The 21,882-nt window shown below is 46.4% G+C and overlaps 1 protein-coding gene across 1 annotated transcript in view; it reads left to right on the forward strand.

The window, feature by feature from the left end:
* Nucleotides 1-21,882, forward strand: part of osp (myosin phosphatase Rho interacting protein outspread) — a 101,538-nt gene that overhangs the window by 69,682 nt on the left and 9,974 nt on the right. Inside the window, exons 2-15 of the mRNA XM_037431299.2 lie at nt 2,453-2,533; nt 3,132-3,197; nt 4,147-4,298; nt 4,888-5,005; nt 7,048-7,183; nt 8,269-8,311; nt 8,763-9,082; nt 10,521-10,744; nt 11,885-11,986; nt 12,566-12,775; nt 15,136-15,494; nt 15,922-16,087; nt 18,247-20,805; nt 21,517-21,732. Coding sequence (XP_037287196.2) covers nt 2,453-2,533; nt 3,132-3,197; nt 4,147-4,298; nt 4,888-5,005; nt 7,048-7,183; nt 8,269-8,311; nt 8,763-9,082; nt 10,521-10,744; nt 11,885-11,986; nt 12,566-12,775; nt 15,136-15,494; nt 15,922-16,087; nt 18,247-20,805; nt 21,517-21,732 — 4,752 coding nt within the window. The remainder of the gene's footprint in view (nt 1-2,452; nt 2,534-3,131; nt 3,198-4,146; nt 4,299-4,887; nt 5,006-7,047; nt 7,184-8,268; nt 8,312-8,762; nt 9,083-10,520; nt 10,745-11,884; nt 11,987-12,565; nt 12,776-15,135; nt 15,495-15,921; nt 16,088-18,246; nt 20,806-21,516; nt 21,733-21,882) is intronic.

Raw genomic sequence — 21,882 nt, forward strand, 5'->3', positions numbered from 1 at the left:
AGTTATGAGTATGTCCTATTGTATGAAATTTATGGCACCGCCGCCCCTGTGCATTTAGTAATGGCTTAATTGCAACTGCATGTCTGTGTCGTTCAATATTATTGGCTTCAGTAATCGGAATGGGCACGTCAATTTTTTTTTTTTTTTGCTGGCCTCACTGGTATTTTAGTAGGGACACTTCTGTAAGGAAAAAAAAATCTGTAGAGGTCGTCGTTTAAAGTCGGTAAAATTTGCCGAATTCTGCAAACCACTAGACACAGCGTCATGGGGAAAAAGGAAGTGAACGATATTGTTACTGCTGACCTTAGTGTTCTCCTTGACGGCCAGAAAGACGTCAGAACGGATAGACCTTCTTGCGACAAGTGACCGCCAGCTTGAGACAGCCGATCGGAAAATCGGTGGGTGCCCGATGGCACTGGATATCACACTCACCACTTTTCTGATTGGAGGCGGACGCTCTACCGCTACACCACAGCTACCAACTGAGTGACGTAATGTGCTCCAGCTCCGGGACTTTACCAAGGTGGCTTTCGCTTTACCCGCTCCGGCTTGGGAAAGGTTGTAACTCTACCAATGGCTTCACGTCGCCCAACCCGCTCGTATCAGGGTAGCTAGAGTTGCTGTAACTCTAAGGGCAGCGACAACCGCGCGTCGTCTGCCAAGGAGCGGCCGCCATGTTAGTTTCCGGTGGTCTGCTCCTATCAGGGTACGATCCGGGTAGCGACAACCGCGTGTCGTCTGCTAAGGAGCGGCCGCCATGTTCGTTTCCGGTGCCCTGCTCCTATCAGGGTACAGTCAGGGTAGCGACAACCGCGTGTCGTCTGCTAAGGAGCGCCCGCCATGTTCGTTTCCGGTAACTTCCTCCTATCAGGGTATAATCAGGGTAGCGACAACTGCGCTAAGGAGCGGCCGCCATGTTCGTTTCGGGTGGCTTGCTCCTATCAGAGTGTTATCAGGGTAGCGACAACCGCGCGTCGTCTGCTAAGGAGCGGCCGCCATGTTCGTTTCCGGTAACTTCCTCCTATCAGGGTATAATCAGGGTAGCGACAACTGCGTGTTGTCTTCTAAGGAGCGGCCGCCATGTTCGTTTCCGGTGGCTTGCTCCTAACATGGTGCAATCAGGGTAGCGACAACCGCGCGTCGTCTGCTAAGGAGTGGCCGCAGTGCTCGTTTCCGGCGGCTACACATCTAAAGGGACACTAAAGTGAAAGCAGATCCTTGTATTATTTGTGAATGACTATTTCGCTATACCAATATCACCACCCTAGCCGCGATAAAATGCGCAGAAAGAAAATGCAGGTGATAACGCCACCTCGAAATACCCGCACCAAATGCCGTGACGTCATACGTTTTGACAGCGTCTGGTAGGTCATGTTTACTTCTCAATCGGTAAAAATGAAGTACACGTTGACCTTGAAGAGAGTCACAGACCGAACATACCGAATTTCAAGAAATTTCGTCGAGGCAATGTCGCCGAAACGCGAAAAATTCTCTTCGAAATTCGTGACGTTCCGCGCGAACATTTCGGCGCGAAATTTAAAAGTTAGATACTGGTCTTGATTTGCTCCTTTTACCATATAAGCTGTGTCGGTGGAATAAACGAAATCGCAATTTACAGAGTGTAATTCATCACTCTCAACCGATTCATTGTTTCATTCTCTGTGTTGCCTTTAGCACTGACACAAAAATTTGGCCCCGTGTTTTTTTTTTGTTGCAAGAGGTAGCTTATGACCCACTTATCGCGGATAAAAAAAAAAAAAACCTCGGTTTCAGTGAGTGCGCGACGGTGATTCATTTATATACATTTTTGTAGTGCCCAGTCTCAGTCAGGTTCGGTTTCAAAGAGCACCGAGCTAGGCAGGAGCAGTTCCGGGGGGCAAGGTAAACACAGCTGGCCACGTGACCACGCAAAACTGTGACGTGGGCGCCGTACGGACAGCCAGCACAGACACGCAAAGGGCGCAGGTGCGGAGGAGGAAACGAAAGGTAGCGCAAGCATAATGCGTGTGCCATCAACCAGCCAACGCAAACTCGTGACGTCGGTTTGTTTGCATTGCCCCTTACCTTGATGTCGGCGGAGCGAGGGGCCTCGCATATGGCTTGGGCATGCGGCATGCCTTTCAAATTAATTTAAAATATATTCTAGGCTATATTTGCCCATGATATCTCGTAGATAAGATGATATTGCTTTAGCACAGCTCAGTTTGAGCGTGAAGGAAATATACTGTACAATCAAAAAGGAAAAAAAAAATAAACAGACGACAGTGTGAGCACTAACTTTACATTATCTTTTCTTTCTATTAGTTTCTTTCTGATAAAATTGTCAGTTGTTAGTATGCGCTTGGCTTGTCGCTTTCTTTGTCTTGTCCCTTGGCTTTCTCGCACTATTTTTCATCATCGTTGTGATGAGTACTTGTGTTCTCACGACATGTTTTCTTGTTATTGTGTGCAGGCCACCCGGAAGGTGTCGACCTGTGGCTACCTGTTTGTGGCCCCCGACTGGGACTTCTCGCAGGCGGTCAACCGGACGAGGGTGAGTCGCGGGTCTTCTTTGCGCTGCAGTGCACAAAACTTGCTTCACTATGCAATCGTGTAGGCTTCCTGTTGTCCTGCTTTTTCTGAGCCCGCCAGTGATAGACTGAAAACTCCCTGTTCTAGGTCGGAATTTAGGAAAAGAATGGCGGCTGTACCCACAGCACCACATTACGTTGCGCAAGGGGAATGGCTCCATAATTCAGCTTCAAGGCTTTTCTGCTAGGCTATGCAGCATGTCATTTTACACTCAAACCTCGTTATAAGAAAGTTGCTCCTTACGCCAAAGTAAGTTTGTTATATCCAAAATTCGTTATAAAGGTTCATTTTTAACATTATATTTATTGCACGGTTATATTCTATTTACTTTGTTATAACCTATATTCCGTTATATTTGGGTTCGTTATACCGAGGTTTGAGTGTACTTTTGGCTTTTACTCACGCCAATATAAAGAGATCGTACAAAGGATGCTTGAATTTATCTTTATAATTCCCAGTCATTTGGTTCCCATCAAGATGTAATTGCACATTCTGAACAGTTGGGGGTTCCTTTAAGCTTGAACACTAAGCACTTTGTCTGTAACTTGTTCCTTTTGCAGAGGTGGCAGAGGCGCTGGTTCGTCCTCTACGACGATGGAGAACTGACTTACTCGGTGGATGAGCATGTGAGTGTTTGTTTGTAGATAACTGAAAGGCATGCGTCTCCTAATGTTTGTCAGCACAACGGACGCTGACAACTAACATGAACGGTTTTTCGCTTAGCAAAGTGCTTGCTCAGCAAAGCTCACGAAACACAATTGTATATTTTCATTTACAAGCAATCGCACCTCAATAATCATTCTCTTCATCCTTGTATAATTTCGTTCTTGATAAATAGTGCCAAATACGAAGACACAAGTAAAAGGGAAACAACATTTCGACTCTCATCTGCAGTTTTCTGACGGAACACGGAAATGAATGTTTCTTGAAACATCATCTGGTAGACAACGCATAAATTCCGTAAAATACAAAGCAAAAATTTGAAAGTCATAAATAAGTCTACCAAAAAAAAAGAAGCTAATTCTGATGCAGTCACACGTGAATCGAAATTCAGAGGCATGGGAAAGCCCAGCTATTGCTGCTTCTTTAATGCATCTAATTTACGCACCATGCAGTTTACTGTTAATATGCCTTTATATCGTACCACTGCATTTGTACTGCTCATTGACACTTATTGATTGCTCCATTCAGGGCTCGTATGTTATATGCGTTTACCCTCTTGTGCCCATATCTCATCATCATTCATGGGCAACATATATGTATCTAGACCCATCGCTACATGACAATAACATATTGTTTTTCTGCTGAGATGTCATGATAATGCTGAGGATCCCAGAGCTGCCAATTTGGAGGCCGACCTTCTCACCGAATTAAAATACCGAAAGTGTTTGCCAACATTTACCAGTTGTATATTGTTGGTATTGTCCATGGTGTGTTAAGATATAGTGGGAAAGCTGTTTCACATTACTGTTCCTCCGTGCAATTGACGCACCCCGTTGCACAACTGCATACTTCGTCATTACTCCACACGATCCGGCGGGCGTAAAATGAATTGTATGATTTGTCCTCTTCCAGCCCAACACAATCCCGCAGGCGGTGATTGACATGACCAAGGTAGTGGCTGTGGCTCATGCCGAGGAACTCACCGGGAACCAGTTTTCCATCGCCATCACTACCCCGGAAAAGGTCCACTTTGTCAAGGGCACGGGCCGCGATGACAGCAAGTGGTAAGTGATACTTTGATCAGCAGGTATTGTGCCAAATTTATTCTCCAACCACAGTATGTTGTCACAGTCTACCTCGACAGTGAGCATGATTGTATCTGACCCTGCACTCCGGTGTAATTGACTTGTCAGGGCACTCCGTTGGCCGAGTGTGTTCTGCATGACAACTTACAAATATGCAGGGTCCCATGTTTGTAGAACTTTACTGATGTTATCTGAGGAAGCTTCAAATGCGTAATGTAGCGGAACCAACAAGTACAGAGAAGGATCCACAGAGGACGGTTCTCAGAGAATCTGTGTACCTGTCTTTTCCGCTACATTATGTATATAAGTCGGAAACAACTAACCCGAATTTCAGCTTCATGTGAGAAGATACAGTTTTGAGTGCCTCGTATTTGTAAATAGCAGGCTTCGCATCGTATGTGATCCTCTGACCGCTTTTTGAATGAAAAAGCAGAAAGATGGGCTGTGCATGTTCTGACATATTTTGGTCTGCCTCTTCAAGGCATATCCATATCAATAACTATTACTGATTTGTCAGTTTGTGGCATTCATCGCACTTCATGATGTTGGGTGACCCAAACTCGCGCAGGTGGTTTGACGTGCTGTCCCAGTTTCCGAGCAACATGGTGCGCAGCAAGAACAAGCACAACGCCTGCAACCTGACACTCACCAAGTCGGCTCCATCTGTCAACATCCTGTCGTGTCAGGTTAGACAAGCTTTAGCTTATAGAATTTTGCTTGTGTGTTTTGGTTGTAACATAGTTTTGATGAGCTGCTTGGCCTTAAAATTGATTTTTTCAGATGCATAAACGTAATTTGTATGCATTCTTCTCAAGCACTAGAAATTTCTGAGGTTCATATGCCCCGATTTCGTATACGTTTCACTCAAACCACAATGTAATGATCCCAGATATAAATAAATATAGGTGGTAATGAAGTAAATTAAGAATAGTCTTGCAAGAGCTCTAGTGTTAGGGATATACCTTTATAACAAATTTTTGGATAGAACAAACTGATTTGCTGAATGATGCAACTTTGTTATAATGGAGGTTTGAGTGTAATTATATAAAAGAAGCGTTAGGTACTGCCGACACATTGAAAAATTTTTTTTCTTGGTTAGTTTCGATTTCGAATATGGAGTTCCTGGCTGAATTCGTTTGACTATCACTAAAGGACAGCAAGCATAATGTGATGAACTGAAGGATCAACGAAGTGTGAAGGATGGACAGTTTGGCTTTTGGCTCGCTTTATTTTCAAAGCACAGCCAAAATGATAATGACCTGCCTGCATTGTTTCTGCACATGCTGATATCACAATGGCTGCAAACAGCAAAGGCAGTGTAAAACTCTGGTTAGGGAAACTCTCTTGAAGTGTTTTGTCTCCTTGAGCTTTCTGGTAAGCATCTCGTTTAATTGAATCTAGTATTTATTGGCAGGGTAATTTGTCACTTTCATGGATACTGAACATTTATTCCAGGAATTTATTTCACATCAGCACATGAACTAACTAGTGAAAACAAGGTTCACTAAGTGTTCTTTCTGATGGTTCCCTATGCATAACCCATTGAGCCCACTCTGCAGTGAAGGCACTACAGTACTGGCAACTTTGTCTTTGCTATCTCGTCCATGTGCCGATATACGACAGTATTTTTGCGTCTCGCTCTTAAGGGGGCCCCTTACTAGGCCCCATACCAAATTTTAGTTCGACAGTGGAAGTTGTTGGGTGTCCGATGAGGAACATTTTGCCACAAAAATTTTTTGAATCGGTTCATCACGAGCAAAGAAAATGGGTTTTTTGAAGCGGCGTGAAACGAGGATGAGAGGAGGCGAGCTCGAAACCCTTGCCACTCCTCCGCGTAGTCTTCGCAAGCCTAATCTCTTCCCCATCCTCTCAGGCATCCGACCAAGAGGTCACGTGCGCATGACGCGCTCAAACGAGTCCAACCCCCGAGCACACGAGTGGCGTTGCTTTCTTGACCAGCGTTATTTAGTGGTCTTCTGTCTGCTTCTGGGGGATGGTTTGGAAACGCTGGCTTAGACGTGGTAGAATAGATGAGCACAATGAGTGCGCGAACGCGTAGGAGCGTTCCAGTTCCACGGTGGCCGTCTGCTCGATGTGCTGACTGCGGGTACACGAACGCATGCGAAACGCCGACTCATTAGCCCCACATCTCGTTGCAATTCACGGGAGAAAAATGGAAAAAAAAGACGCTCACATTCTCTTATTGCATTTCATTATTTATCTATAGCTTTATTAATCTCTTCAAGCAACAAATTACATAACCTACGCGGGCCATGCTAGATAATTTTCGCCATGTCACATGCCACCGTTTGCAACGTCAGAGCAGAGTCGTCTATGTAGAGGACCAACGTCACTGCATTGCTGTGTACGTACAGCCATTCATACGCACACTTCATGCCCTCATTCTCTAGGCGCGCGCCGGCAGAAGGGAGGGGGAGCAGCGTTCATCTTGATTTTGACCCATTTCCGCACATAGCGTTGCAAATTTTGGGAGACGTGATCATGAACGCCTCGTCTACGCATTGCACTTGTCACCTGAAAATTGTCATACCTGGTGAGTGGTCCTTCAAAGGTTTCAGGGAGGTGTCTACTGAGATCAGGAATTCAGATGTGTCCTGAAAACAAGATGTAGATATTCCATATATGTTCTCTGTAGACTCAGTGTAGGGCTGGCTTGAGAGATGTGTCAGCTTTAAAGTTTAAATACAACTTTTTTATGTGAATGCAGAAGCAGTATGAAGATCATGGACTTGGGAACAGGGAGAACTACCGCAATGGAAGCATAGACGTGCAGCCTGCTCAGCAGCCGCTGGAGATTCGGAGCAACGGAACGACGAACACAGTCTCAACAAACAACCGCGAGGGTACTGCAAATGTTTCCTCCTTTTGTACTTTTGTGCAGCAGTGATGTTTTACTTCACCATTCTCTATGCAACATTTAGATTTTATTGTTTCTTTTAGGAACATTTGTATGTCTGCTTGAGCTCATAATTTCTTTTTTTCTAGAATGTTTTGATATCGGAATGCAGAATAAATACAAAGGTTTATTGCTTCCCAGTATACAAGGCTAAAAAAATAGTGTCGCATCTACAATTCAGCTAGAATTAGGTCCTTATAATCATCCATATGTAATCCATATGGTATCCGTATGGGGCCAGCATAGTATCCCTATGTTCTTCCATATGGGGTCCATATAGTATCCGTGTGGTAATGGGCTCGTGAATCACAAGCTGGACATAAAATGTCTGTAACACTGTTGCTGTGGCTTGAGGAGTCTGACAGTTTTTCCAACACGGTCTTTTATTGGCAAGCCTCATTCCTCACGATAAAGTCGCCTTATACTTTGCTTTAATGTCTGCCTGTTGTTTTTTGAGGTTGTTGGCTTACTTGACTTGAAGTGTTCTGTTATATGTGATCCAAAAGAAACCTTTGCAGTAAGTGTTGACCTTTTAGTCTGAATAATAGATGCTGTCAAATTATGCCATTTCTTTGTCAGTCTGATCTCACGCACTATGAATATGACACTGTTGCCAGCGCTTCGCATCATTGCCGCTTTGCAGAATTTAGTGTTTACGAGGCTGTCATAAATTCTGCACATTCGTGGTTTGTGTTGTGCACCATATGAACAACTCAAACATAAAGCCTCGTTGTCATTTCTTTTGGGCACTTCGCCTTTCTGGGGAATTTCTAGATTTATTGTCTTGTTTCACACTTTGTGTTGCCTCTATTCTGGGTGGTGTAGTTGGAGCATTTAATCTGTGCATTTGCGAGCTGTCATTTAAAGAATAAATGGATTAGCCGTTGCTGTTTACTAAAGCTTTTATAAGTTATAGTAGCCACTTTGTGCTTTTTATAAGTGATTTTAACCTGCTCGAAGTTTATTTAATACATTGGAATTTTTCAGTGCTGCAGTAATGTAATGCTATCTCATCATTATTTTTTCTTGCAGCGCATGTTCCTCACAATGGAGTGCCACTCTGCAGGCTTGACAGGTGCGTCTGCTTGAGGCCTATTCTTTGTAATACTGCATAAAGTCGTGATTAATTCTTGTCAAAATGGTTTTCGCTTCATTTCAATCAAGTTGCAGGCAGCAGGAAAGTGTCACCAACATACAGGAAGAACACAACAATTTGACTTTTATCAAACTGGAAAATGGAAAATTGGATGCTACATTGTAGACAGTCTTGTTGTAGTATCTGTATGGTCTTCCATATATATACTACAAGATCTGGTAATTTGTTATATTGAGACAAGTTACTACTGTGTTTAGCACCCTGTTGCAGTCAGAAGCAGTTCTTAAATCTTACATAATTAGGTTATACCGATTGACTTTATGTTTTTGCAGATTTGCCCTTTCACTTTTTATAAAAAGCTCAGGGGATCCAAGTTTTGCAGTGTAATTGCAGCGCTTCTTTAACAGTTGCCTCTTATCATTCTCGGCAGTGGTGGGAGCAACAGCAGCAGCAGCGTGGCCGCCTACACTGATGCGGATGCACTCGCCAAGAGCCGTAGTCGTCGCTACCTCAAGCGGGAGAGCCGGGGGCTCAAGAGCCAGCGGAGCCGCTCGGACGGCGTGGCCAAAATGGTGCCAGCGTCCCGTGCTTCAGAGCTGTTGCCGGCGGAGTGGGCCGGAGAGCGGGACCACCCGCGAAGCGGGTCTAGTGGCAGCCCGCCTCCGTGTCCTTTCCTACACAACCCTGTCTACCTTCTTCTGGCAGAGCCACATGCCAAGGCCACCTCTGGCACCAAAGAGACCAAGACAAGTGAGTTGCAGTGATCTCACATAATACGTTTCACGGATAAAATGGTGACATTTCAAGCTAGATTCTGTAGTCCACAGCGGTGCTGTAGTAGTTGCGGTGGACTACAAAATGCACATAGAAAGCACACATATTGCTAAGCGCTCAGTCGCATATAATCATCAACTGCAAAAGCATCTACAAAGTAAGCAGCTGTGCAGGTTTGCAAGTTGCCTTACGGAAGTGTAGTAGTCCCGTTACTTATTCGCTAAAAGAAGAATTATGGTGTAGAGGGGACACTTCACGACAGTGCTTGCACTAGGCATTCTAGGATACTTTGAAACGGCCAATGATATGTGCGCAGATGTTACTTTTTGAGCGATAAGGTTGAGACGTGCACCGAGATCCGAAGCCAGGCTGGCAAATGAGAGAGCGGTGCGCGCGGGGTTTGATTAGGCATCGCGTTCCACTCTTGTAGGTGAAGTTCAAGAGTCCTGCGGTTTTCCTAGAAGCAAGTTGCAACATGTGCACGTAGATGGAAAATTTATTGTAGCTTTCAGTCATTCTTTATTCTTTATTCTTTATTCGAAGTATACCTGCAGCGCCCGGAGGCGTTATAGCAGGGGGGTTACAGATTCGAAAGAAACAAATTTTCATTTACAACAGACACTTGTACACTTGTGAGCCCATTCCTCTCATGTATTGTTCTGACAAAAAAAGAATATGCAAAAATTCCAGTCCTGGGACGGTATTCCTTCACTTTAAAAGGATGATCAATTCGATTTGACAAATAATACGGCGTCTGTAAATACATATCCTTATTGATTCCAGTTTTATTATTAAATATTAGATATAAATGTTTTAATCACAATTTTCTTCTACGCGATGAAAACAGCTCCCAATTCAATTCTTGTTTCATAGCAGTAGAGCTTTCCCGCCATTGATACCGTCCCAGGACGAACCTTGCCGCCATGTTCTGTATTTTTTCTATCTTATCACTAAGATATACCTGCGCCGGATCCCACACAGCGCAGGCGTACTCTAAGACTGGTCGTACACACGTCAAATACGCAGTCATCTCATGTTCGTGCTTTTACATTCGTGCCATTCGTTGTTTGGTTTTTGGTTTCGAGCTCCTGACTTCTTGAGTTCTTGGTTTCATGTTTGTGACGTACATTGCTGAGTTAATGCTTTTACATTCTTGATGTATGTTTCTTAGCTCTTGCCTCTACATCCTTGAGTTCGTGCTTTCGTGTTCCTGAAGTATGTTAATAAGTTTCCTTTTAGCTTTATGAACTATGTTCTAGAGTTCTTGCCATTACGCTTCTGATGTGTAGTTCTTGCTTTTGCATTCTTGACTTGGGTTCTTGAGTGCTTTCCTTTATATTTTTGTCGTACACTCTTTGAGTTCTTGCATTCATGACATACATTCTCATCGTTCTTGCTGCTTCTTCTTTGCCAGGTGTGCCGACGGCCCAGCAGCTTCTGTTGAGCCGGTGGCAGAATGACGCCAAGGGACCCAACCTCCTCCACCAAGAAAACCACCGGTCGTGGCGGACAGACGAGAGCTCGCGGCGAGACGGCGGGGACGGGGGCTGTGCCGTGCCCCACTCGCCTCCTTGTCGGGACCTGCCGCAGTGGAACGTCATGCTTCCCGGCAGTGGGACCTCTCACGAAAAGCACGCGGTGAGTTGTTGTGGGTGATGGAGGTTTTTTTGTGTACTGTAAGATTTCGCATATTAGACAGTCAGTATAAGGAGCGTTCAAATAGGCTACTTTCTGCTTGTGTTTCTACTTATGCTGATGGCACGTTGAAAAAAGAACAACAGAAAACTAGTTGACAATCCAGCAGTAAATGTCAGCGGAATGTCATATTATATAAACTCAAACTGTGCTTGACACAATATACCAGAGTAGAAACATACAGGACGAATGCGGACTAACAACTCATTTATCGAAATTGCAAAAACTTGCCTCCTGGAACAGTGGGCACTAACAGTCATGACCGCATTTCGACAGCACGCTCCCTCGCCACCATATCACCTCTGTCTGTACAAGAAAAATCGAGCTATTTCTTGGAAAGGTGCGCTGATGTATTGCTGACGCATTTATGGGGGCCATGTTTAGTTATTCACAAGGCTTACAGGATTTTCATGGGCCCTTTGGTCCATTGCCTGCCCTGACACCTTCGTGCTACATACTATGAATGGGCTTGCACTTCTTCACACATTTGCTATTTGCTACACTAAATGGGCACGTGCTTCCCACTGTCATCACATAGTGAGTTAGAATAATCTATTAACTTATTAATACACCTCCTGGGCGGCCCCACATAAACAATACCGCACATAAGGGGAAATTCATAGACCACTTCTGTTCTGCAAGGTTCATACACAGTACATTTCAATACACTTGTTTTTCTGTGTTCATCCTGTCTGCTTCGACTCTGGTGTCATGTCATAAGTGCAACTATCCCAGTTCAGTTTATTTCTAATGAAACTCTTGTTAAATGGAGCCTATTATCTTGCTTCCTTGAGGTACCAATTAATGAAAGTGTAGTGGAATTGCAGTATGCTTCAAATAAAGTCTTATGCTTTTTTTCTTTTTTAATGTTTTCAAGTAGCTAATGTTCATGCATTAAAATGCTAAAATAATATCATCCTGTATTCTTTCATTGAGGAGTATCTCTTACATCCTAATTGTCATCATAGGAAGCTAAAAAATGTGTGGTTTCATCAAAAACCTGGCTTTCGATTGAAGGCCTTACCATTTAGCTAGCTGGTCTGGGCGTAAGGTATGTAATGGCCATGTCGTGTGCTTGTGCAGTCGAGAGGTGTTCCCGACGGCTGCGGTCAGGGAAGCGGCACGTTGGATGCATCGGCGTGCGACGGTGGGATCGGCCAGCTCATGGGCGACAGTTTGCCGGAGGTACGTGGGATGAAACCTGGTGACTTACTCCTCTTTCATCTATCCAATGTGCTCGTCTGCTTTGAGCTCCATTTCTTTCACTTTTTAGATGCATCGCCCGCGTGCTTCACCACTTTTCACTCTTGAGATATGCGACTTTATTGAGCATTATGCATAGAAGTAAAGCTTGAATTAGGAATAACTGCAAAGGCACACCATGGGGGAGAGAGAAAGAGCGATAAAGATGCAACGAAAAGCAGGGAGGTTAACCTGACGCATGTCCGGTTTGCTACCTTGCACTGGGGAAGGGATGAAGGGGAGAAAAGAGGTTGTAGAGAGAGAAGAAAAGTACACACAATCACGGGCACATTCGGGGGTGCACAGGCAGAAGCTTATCAATCCAGCATGCGTGTCGTCTACGTAAAAAATAACTGTGCGGATGTTTGATCTCCTCATGCAAGTTAGTCGATGGGTGATTCATGCATTCGCTGCCGCTGTTACAGTCGACTCCTGTTAATACGGAGCTGTCGCATTCACTGAGTCGCCTTTCTAGCGAAACTGTGACTTTTTTTAACCATGAGCGAACGATGCTCGATGCAGGATCTGTTTGTCAAAAAAGGCTGGCTGATGCGGCTCGGCCCGGATGGCGAGTGGTCGAAGCACTGGTTCGTTCTTCGGAACACCTCTCTGACGCACTTCAACGACCCCTCTGCGGAGGACTCTGGTGAACCCAGTGCCACCCTTGACCTGTGCATGGTGCACGAGGTCAGGGAGGTCGACCTGGATCGCAACTACGCCTTTGTCATTACGGTGAGCACCGCCAAGTCACTCCAAGGCAGTGGTGTGATTATGGATAAAAGACGGACATCGGTTCATTTTTAGTGATATCTCGACATTTTTTCTACTGGGAGTGGTCAGTAAAAAGTATTGTGTTTACGCTCAAACCTCAGGGTAACAGACCGTGATATAACAAACTATTGGTTATAACGAAATAAATGAAGAATAGCCTTTCAATAGGCACAGTGTTAAGAAAGTACTTTTATAACAAATTTTCGGATATAACAAACTTATTTTCGTGTAACATGCAACTTGGTTTTAATGATGTTTGAGTGTATTTTAGTATAAGGCAGTCCTAATTATACGGCAAGGGGGGAGCTGTAGGACCTCAAGAAAGAGTAAACAGCTTCGCATCCTAATATAGGCTGACAATCTTTCAAGAATATTTACTTGAATTTCCAGCTTTGAAGTGCACGAAATGCAACTGTGTGACCACGTAATTGTGAGCTATCGTCATTTAATGCATCAGTGCTCTCCTATGGTACACCCAAAGTTCCCTGTCATCGGTTCCATCCAGTGAGTTGAAAATGCAGCACTTCTTAAAAAATATTGGTGCTCAAGCATCGGCTACCCACTGTGTCACCACAGATGGAGATGCATGCTCCAGACACCCCTGACGGGGTCAAGGTTGTATTGTGGAAGGCCATCCACTTGACGTAGAGGTGTCTCACATGGTCCTTGAAAGGCTTGTTCAGATACACGCATCCAGTTGCTGTAACTGACTTGTCATTCCACAAGTGATGGCAGCTGGACTGGCGTCTTGTGTCGCTTCTTCATCACCTCTTCGGTCAGGTGATCCTTATGAGGAGTATCCAAAAGCTGTTGAGAGGGAGCATTGATTGGTAAGCAAACAGGGCTCCGGGATGTCAGCACCGCAGTCATGATGAAATCTATGACAAGTGCCTCAGTCATCCAGGCATTTCTGGGCATTGTTTTTTATTTTTAGCGCAATGTAAGCTGGCAGCTCATTCCCGTCAGAGGTGCATGCTAACATGTTGGTTATCCACGCTTTTACACACTTTTTCGAACCTATGTGCACTTAGTGATTACCTTTTGTGAGTAAGGTTTCAGCTGACAGCACGTAAAAAAACCTCTGAGTTTTCTCAACGTTTTCGATCTGGCTGAGAGGGATGTTACGCCCTCTTCACAATGCGATGACTTGACATGGAAAATAAATTACGCCATCTCCCGCTAAAAAGGAAACCATGAGTAGATGCGAATCAGCGGGCACTTACGCCTACACTGGGGACAGCGTTGACACTGTCGCTCATCGCAGCGTTGCGCAGGAGAGAACCCTGGAGAGGCACAAAAAAAAATGTAGTGATGGACTGGTGTTTCCTACTGGAACATATCGCTGCTAACGGGCAATGAGAGACAAAAGACTCGGATTAGACATAGAGGCCGGCAGTCTGCTTTTGTGGAAATTTTGTGGGCACTGGCAGATGCAGCGACATTGCCGTCACGAAATGGCCATGAAACACATTGTTGAGCTGGTCCCCGCTGGCGCATTTTGTGCTCGACTACGTTGAACTTGTTCCAAGTGGAATGGAAGTGGGGACGCCCCCTCTCGTTGTGAGAGCTCATATCCAAGGAAAGGTACTTCGCACACTGAGGACAGCTTCGCCACATCTATTTTGTGCGCCCTAAGCCTGCTTTCGTGAGCGGAACTATCAAACGGAAGCGAGGCCTCAGCTGGAAGTCGATCAGGAAAAGTTTCAACACGCCGAAAATGGGAAAACATTTGGTCCTTGATGACAAGCTTGCAGCTTGCTTTCAAGCAGCTCTGCGTAGGCCAAGCTTGTCTTTGTAACGGCTCTTGAAGCGGCATGTGATCAAAGTATATTCAGAAGTGACCTTAAAGATAGCATCACCGGAGAAAAGGAACTGCCAGCAAAATAAATTTCGCTATCTAGGGGGTGCCTTGTGCTCGCCTTTATTTCTTCGTGTGATTGTCATAACTTGCCACAGTTTTAATGTATCATTCAAAAGCGCTGCGATTTGATCTTAAGTAAATGAAACTTCTATATTCATGTTCTGTAAGTTCGACTACTTCGCGTAGTTAAATTCTGGTGTGAACCACCAAATATCAAAGACTGTTAGAAAAATATTTGACAATTCAGATATTTACATGCCAAGAATAAATAATTAAAATGAAATGATGGTGGGGATGATGTCAAATGATGACGATGATACTCGGAATGACATTAATTAAGGTGTCCTAGTCTACCCTTATAAACACTTATGTGCTTACAGCTTCGCTTTCCCAGTGGTTTTAGGGCAGGGAAATGAATTATTTATTTTTTCTTGCTTTTTTCTTTCGTTGCACGAAAAAGCTGTGGGAAGCGGATGAGGTCATCCTTTGTGCCGTGACTGCTGGCATTCGCACGAACTGGGTGCAAGCCATTCGTCAGGCCGTGAGAAACCTAAGCAGCATGACAATCATCTCGAAAGACGTACCACCACCTGGTTTGGGGACGTCTACTGTGGCAACACCGACGGTGCCGCAGGTGGTGTCTTCGCCAGCGCCACCCACACTCGCAGCTTTGGAAGGGAGGCCTCCCCACGAGACGTCGTCGAGCGACGACCACTCAGAGTATTTCTCCATCGTCGACGAGGATGAAGAGGACGTCGTTGAGGATCCGTCGCGGACGCTTCCACCATCTCCACCACTCAACCGCACAGCGATATCGAGGTACGGTTTGCGTGCAGGGTGACGGATGGGCAACATGTTGTTTAGTGTGTGTGACTAACGTGGACCGAGTCCACACTTGTGATATGCCAGTGTGGTGGCTCTCATCAAATGGCTAGCTTCAAGGAATGAATGTGTTGCCTCATAGAAGCAAGTGATCAGTTATTAATTGTTGGACTTACTCTGAAGTATACACACTTAAAGGTTGGAACAAGGTTTATGCAGACTTAAATGAAGTACGAAATATTGTCACCCATTGTACTATAATTATATATTAATGAACCAAGACACAAGAAACTTAGCAATGCACAGCGCTATTTGCTAGAGTGCTATGGATTGTTATCTGTAGTTCTGCGTTTTGTCAGATCTGATGTGTCAACAGTATTTCTCCATCCGTGATGTGCATGGCGTGTGCTTCCATGATGTGCAGGGTGAAAGAGCGAGCCCGGTCCCGGTCAAACTCGCGGTCTCGGCAGAGTCGGCGGCTCCGGTCGCCGCAGTCGACTCAGGGAGGCGAGCCTGCCGGTACTGGTTTATTGCAGGAACCGGAAGAGACGGCTCACAGTGACCGTTCGAGCAGCTGGGACCCCACTTTGGTTAGTGGCACATTTTATCGAGGGCAATTAACAACTCTGCGAACAGATTATCCTTTCCGAAACACAGAGTTACTAGAGGCAATGGACAGTAACTGTAATGGCAGCTATGATGCAGTGCGTAATCAAAGCATTGAAAATGTGTTCTTCAAAATTCTACCAACCTGGGTGTTGGTTCCAAGGGTATCAGGGTGTAAGGACTGACACCTTGTTTCTTCTAGGACCAACACCTTGGTTCGGTTCCCGGACCAGGACAAATTTTTCGATTGAGAAGGTTTCCTTTTTGAGAAGTCTGTATCTGCAGTTAAACCTTCTTGTACCGAGCCTCCATATAACAAACACCTCGATGTAACAAAATTTTTCTATTCCCCATCGTTACTCCATAGCAGCACATGTATTTGCGACCTTTATGTAACAAAGCAACAGCGGGAGGCATCTTTTATATAATGAATTTGTCATTTTGGCACGACCATGCACGTGCTGCGGTTGCCCCGCCGTCGGCAGAGCGCATGGCGTGCTCGTTCTTGCCGCGCACGGAATAATCTGTCCTCTTCCTTCCCCTCCAAACCGAGAACATAAAAAGCAAACTACTTTTACGTTGGCAGTGCCATGCCTTTAGTTAGCCTCGCATATGTATGTGGGGCTGCGCTACATATGGAGGGCACATTACTGAATAGTTTATCGCGGTATCCGTGTAGTTCGCTCGTTGCTGACGCCATGCGTGCATGTACGGTTTCACTGCAACTGAATGGTGTGTTAGACCCCTGACGACTTTAAGCTTTTCCTTTTTTTCTTTTCTTTATTTTCTTTTTGTTAGTGCAGACAGCCGTGTTGTCAGATTAGGCGACGACGATTAGGAGATGTCAGATCAGGCGCTGATGGAAATCTCAGAGACCACAATAACAATGACGGATTTTCAGATCGACTCATGACAGGCTTCCATTTTGCGCCACGCGGCATAGTTCGCGGGACCGTAGCTTTGGCGATTAGCCAGTTAGCTATGACAACAATGCGACGGCGCGTGGAATGCAGTGGAATGAATGCGATAGCAACATCTTGTTTTGTTATACGAATGAAGTTAGGCTGGCAGTCAACTTTTTTTAAATCCGATGTGGAACTCCTACAAAACACCAGTGTAACGAAATACGGTGGCTCCAGGGATAAGCGCTCTTTTCACACAGTCTCTAGCTGAGATAGCACGCGCGCCAGCGTTCGCAACCTGAAGGTCAAAGTTCAGCGCGTTGAAACTCAATCGACCCCACTTTCTCAGCGCGTTTTTTTCATGCTTACAAGTGGTTCCCTGTCTCTATGAGCATTCAACGGCAGTTCTAACACGCAGAGGGTATTATCATATGTGCCCTCCATGTGATAGAGATGGGCCGGCTCATTTCATTTTTGCTTCAGCAGTGTTCGGGCGCTTTTACCCGCTTGTATAAGCTGCGATACGCGGGGGCATATTATCAATGTGGACTTGCTACGGAACATGGGGACGATAGCAAAAACCCACTGAGTGTTCATTTGATAGCTATCGCAATGTGCAGTGCAGTTTTTTTTTACCTTTAAATAAATGTTTTATGTTATCTTTGCCTTCAGTCCTCCATTGGCTTAATGTGTGCAGTGATTTTTGGAATTTTTGTACCGAACCTGCATATGTCGAAATCCTCTATAACTAAATTTTCCAGAAATTTATCAATTTTGTTACATACAGGCTTAACTGTATTCTCTCATGGCTTCATTCTACAAAAGGGTGGTTGTCAATGGTCTCTTTTATAGTGTGTAGCCAAGAGAACACATTGGAAATGGTTACGAATGGCAATTTATGCATAAAATGATGACAGCTATCACTGAAAAAAAATATACAAGTATCTGTGTCAACGTACATGTGACCCTCACCTATTGAAGTTAAGCAAATCATCACAAGATGTTACCAACAGCTTTGCTACAGCCCCAATGAAGTTCACAGCTGTCATAATCAGCAATGACCCTCCTACAGTTGATTCCTTGGCTGCAGTAATCTGCAATTGTAAAGATGAGTTTAAGCGAACAAATACTTTTCAACACATCTGCACTGACAAAAACCTGCGAATCTTGCTTGTCAATTTATCGTAAAGTTGTGGTGGAGTTCACGCCAATCCTGTGCCTTGTGTTTTTCGTTTTTTCAGGGCATGGACGTTGTGGATTCGAAGCCTCCCCTCGACACAAGTCGTTCCACAACGCCGTCAAAGACTGATGCAACTACCTCCACAAGCGTTACTCTGACGGACGCAACGCCAGCCTCTGCGCGAAGGCCTCCTGTAGCACGAAATTCTCGCCGGTCATCATCATTGCGGGAGCTGCGGACGAAAAAGTTGGAGTCCCGGTGTTCCGAACTGGAAGACCAGCTGAGGGCACGTGACCGTGAACTTGGACAGCTGAGGAGTGCCCCACATGGTGCGTCGAGCTTTCTTCTGAGAGGCTTGCCAAATGATGAAGTGCTGACGCGCTCTCTGGAAAACCTAGAAACATTCTTGACCTCCAGCATCGCGAAATTGAGCCGGCTAAAAGAGCAGCTGCGGAAGAGTGCGGAAGAAGGGGCGACTGGAGGCGAGAGCCTTAGAAACATCTGGGGAGAGCTGGAAAGCCTCATTTCCGAGAACAGCCGACGCGTCGAAGCAACGACACGAGCTCTGCGAAACTCGGCTACCCAGGAAGTGGAGGGGAAGTTAGCACGTGCTGCAGAGGAGGCGTGGGTGCTTCGACGCGAGCTGAAAAGATCGCAGGATGCCTTCGACGACCTTGAGCTTCGATGCCTCGCGCTCAAGCGGGACGCCAAGAACACCGAGGAGCTACACGCTTCACAGCTGGCACTGATGACGGCTCGCATTGATGACCTCACAGCAAAGCTCGCCTTGTCGGAGAAAGCACAGCGCCAGCTGCGACAGCGACTGGCACGTGCAGACTCCAAACAAGAGAAGCGACGACTCTCACTCAAGGGCAAGGAAGCCGCTGCAGCAGCTGCAGCGGCCGCTGCGAGTCCTTCAAAGGAGCTGGAGGTGAAGCTAACCCATTTGGAACACAAGCTTGCACTTCTGGAAGAAGCTTTCCAGGGTCCCATCAACGAGGCTGCGTCCGACGCCTCTGCTCCGGATGACCTCAATGCCGACACGCCCACAGGACGGAGGTCATCCCTGGACAGCCTCTCTGGTGACCAACAGAGCCTGCTGCTCCGTGTTCAGCTTATGGATCAGAGACTTCAGTCGGCCCTGGACCAGCCGAAGCCCCTGGCACGACCTAGGATATGCCTCCAGACGGAAGCTCTTGATGGAGGTGGGGCCGGTGATGGATGGAGTAGCTTGTCTTTGGCAACGAGCGTGACAGATCTGCGGCTTCCCGAACACGGCGGCGAGTCACCGCCGGCAAGCTACCGGGAATGTTTAGATTCATTAGATGCGAGGCTTGATTCACTCTTGGAATGGTTACACGAGGCTCTCACCTCGCTCCGCGAGTCAGGCGTGATGGGTTCCTTTCCCAAGCATCTCGTAGACCGCATAGGTGCTAGAGACGCAATGTCAGAAGATGGCAACAAAGACCGCTTGGCGAGGAACCTGTTACTGTTGAAAGACGTCGGCCCAAAGCTGACAGCAGCGGCAGGTTTTCAGATTCACTTCTTTGGTAACTTGGCCACGCACCTTAGAGAGACGTCCCTCATCCTCTTCTCCCTCGAGGAGAGGTTCGATCAAGTGGCGTGCTCGCATGACTTCAGGCTAGTCACTTCGGGAAGCAATAAGTCTTGGGACCCATTGGGAGAGGCCACGGGTCAGTGCCAGCTCACGGAACTAGAAAGCTCGCACTCGGGCAGCGAGGCCGTCACAACTGAGGTCGAGGAACTTGCATCACGCCTCAAGTCACTGGGCAGCGCGGCGGAGCGCTTCAACAAGAGCCGAAGAGTCCTGGTTGTCCAGAGGCTCTCCGAGTGCCTGGATATCCATCCAACGTCTGACTTGGAGCCAGACGCACTCCAGAACGTGGCGGAGCAAGAGGCCGTCCTGGGTGCAGTCATGGAGGCGCTGTCGGCAGCAAGGGCTCATGTCAGTGACACCCTCTGCCAGAGCCTCTGCTCGTACTCGGGGACTGTTTCGGTGTCATCAGCAGACGCAGTGTCATTACTGCGGCAGCTTGAAGGCGCTGTCAGGCAAGAATTTCTGAAGGTGCGCGGAGAACTGCGAGCTTCATGCCTGGCTGAGCTGGAGAGTTACTGCTCCGCGAACCTTCCGCGCGATGTCCTGGACAAAGAGCTGGTTCCTGTGGTACGCGACCTTGCCACTGCCAACTGCGTTTCAGCCGTCCTGAGAGCATACGTGTCTCACGTCGAAGAGGTGGTTCGGCAGTGTGCGAGGGCACTGTGCCGGGACGAGCAGGCAGCAGCAGCACCTTTGCCATCCGCAGATGATGCAGAAACAGAAAAGACAGTGCAGGAGCTGTGCGACAGGGCTGCTGCCGCGGCAGAAGGTGCGCCACATCTGCTGCGCAGCTGGCTGACACGGTGCCTCACCGAAGACGACTCGCACGAAGACGAACTGAGTGCAGGTGTGGCCTGTGTCAACTCAACAGCGGATGTTGCGGACGCGCTGGAGCGGCTCAGTGTGAGACTGCACGAAGAACGGGAGGGTCACCGGCAGCGAGTGCTCGCACTTCAAGACCGCCTGGACGCTACACAGCGGGACTGTGAACGGCTCCTAAAGGTAGGTGCTCATAGTGTTAGAGATGTATAGTGAAAAATTTGCTGGTAGAAGTTATTCATTTGAGTTTATTTGTTTTGTAATTAATTTACGTATTCCTTTCTATTCTCATGCCAGTTAGCATACAGTATAAAATAATGTATCAAGGATTGCATTCCAAGTGACATTTAATCTGACTTTCTGTTTATTGACCACAAGCTCGGCCAAATAAACACTTTCATCAGAAGATCAAGTCTGCTTCCTTCTTCATGTCACGACCCCGGGACAATATTGGCATTTTCAATATTATAAAAAGCAGATGGAATAGGTTTTCCGAACATTGGTCATCATGTGAGGTCCCTTTACCTTCTTATGGGCCGAGCTCTTGTGGCCGCCACGATTAGTAGTTCTGGCAATACAATGCCCGTTCTAATCGCAGAGGCTGCAAGGCATTTTTGGCATTTCACCTTTTTGTCGACAGATGCTGCTAACAACATTCATGCTGTCACACATGAGCGTTGGATCATGTATCTACTGAAGGTGGTGCCACTGCTCTGCTCAGTACAAACGAATGCACTCTGCAATCGGTAAACTAGAAAAAATTATATTAAAAACCATGACGAATTTCAAAGCTAATATAGAAACTGTAATGTACGCTGTCTTCGTAACAATAGCCTGCTGTGGTTAAAGGTCTTAAAAGTTTCAGACAGTGGGGCTTTTCTTCTTTTTCTACAGTCTGGTTGCGCCACCTGCCGAGGCCTGAGAGAGCAAACGAAGGCATTGGCGCAGCGGGCAACTGAGCTGGAACGCGTGGCTCGGGACGGAACCCTGTGTGAGCGCTGCCCGGCACAGCAGGAGCAGCTCCGGCGCCTCGCCACGGAGCACTCCCGTGAGCTTGCCGAACACGAGGCGTCTGCACGAGAGGAGCTTGAGGGCCACATTCGCTGCCAGGTCGGTCATCCCTCAGACTCGGCTGTTCGAGATGTGCATTTCTGGCACCTTCACGATTGATGCAATGTGTAACACTGTGCACTATGCAATGTGTAACACTCTAGTGTAGCACTATGTACTCCTTGTTATTGTTTGCTCTTCAATCCGTTT

This window comes from Rhipicephalus microplus, chromosome 7 (assembly GCF_043290135.1).
Source record: "Rhipicephalus microplus isolate Deutch F79 chromosome 7, USDA_Rmic, whole genome shotgun sequence".
NCBI lineage: Eukaryota > Metazoa > Arthropoda > Arachnida > Ixodida > Ixodidae > Rhipicephalus > Rhipicephalus microplus.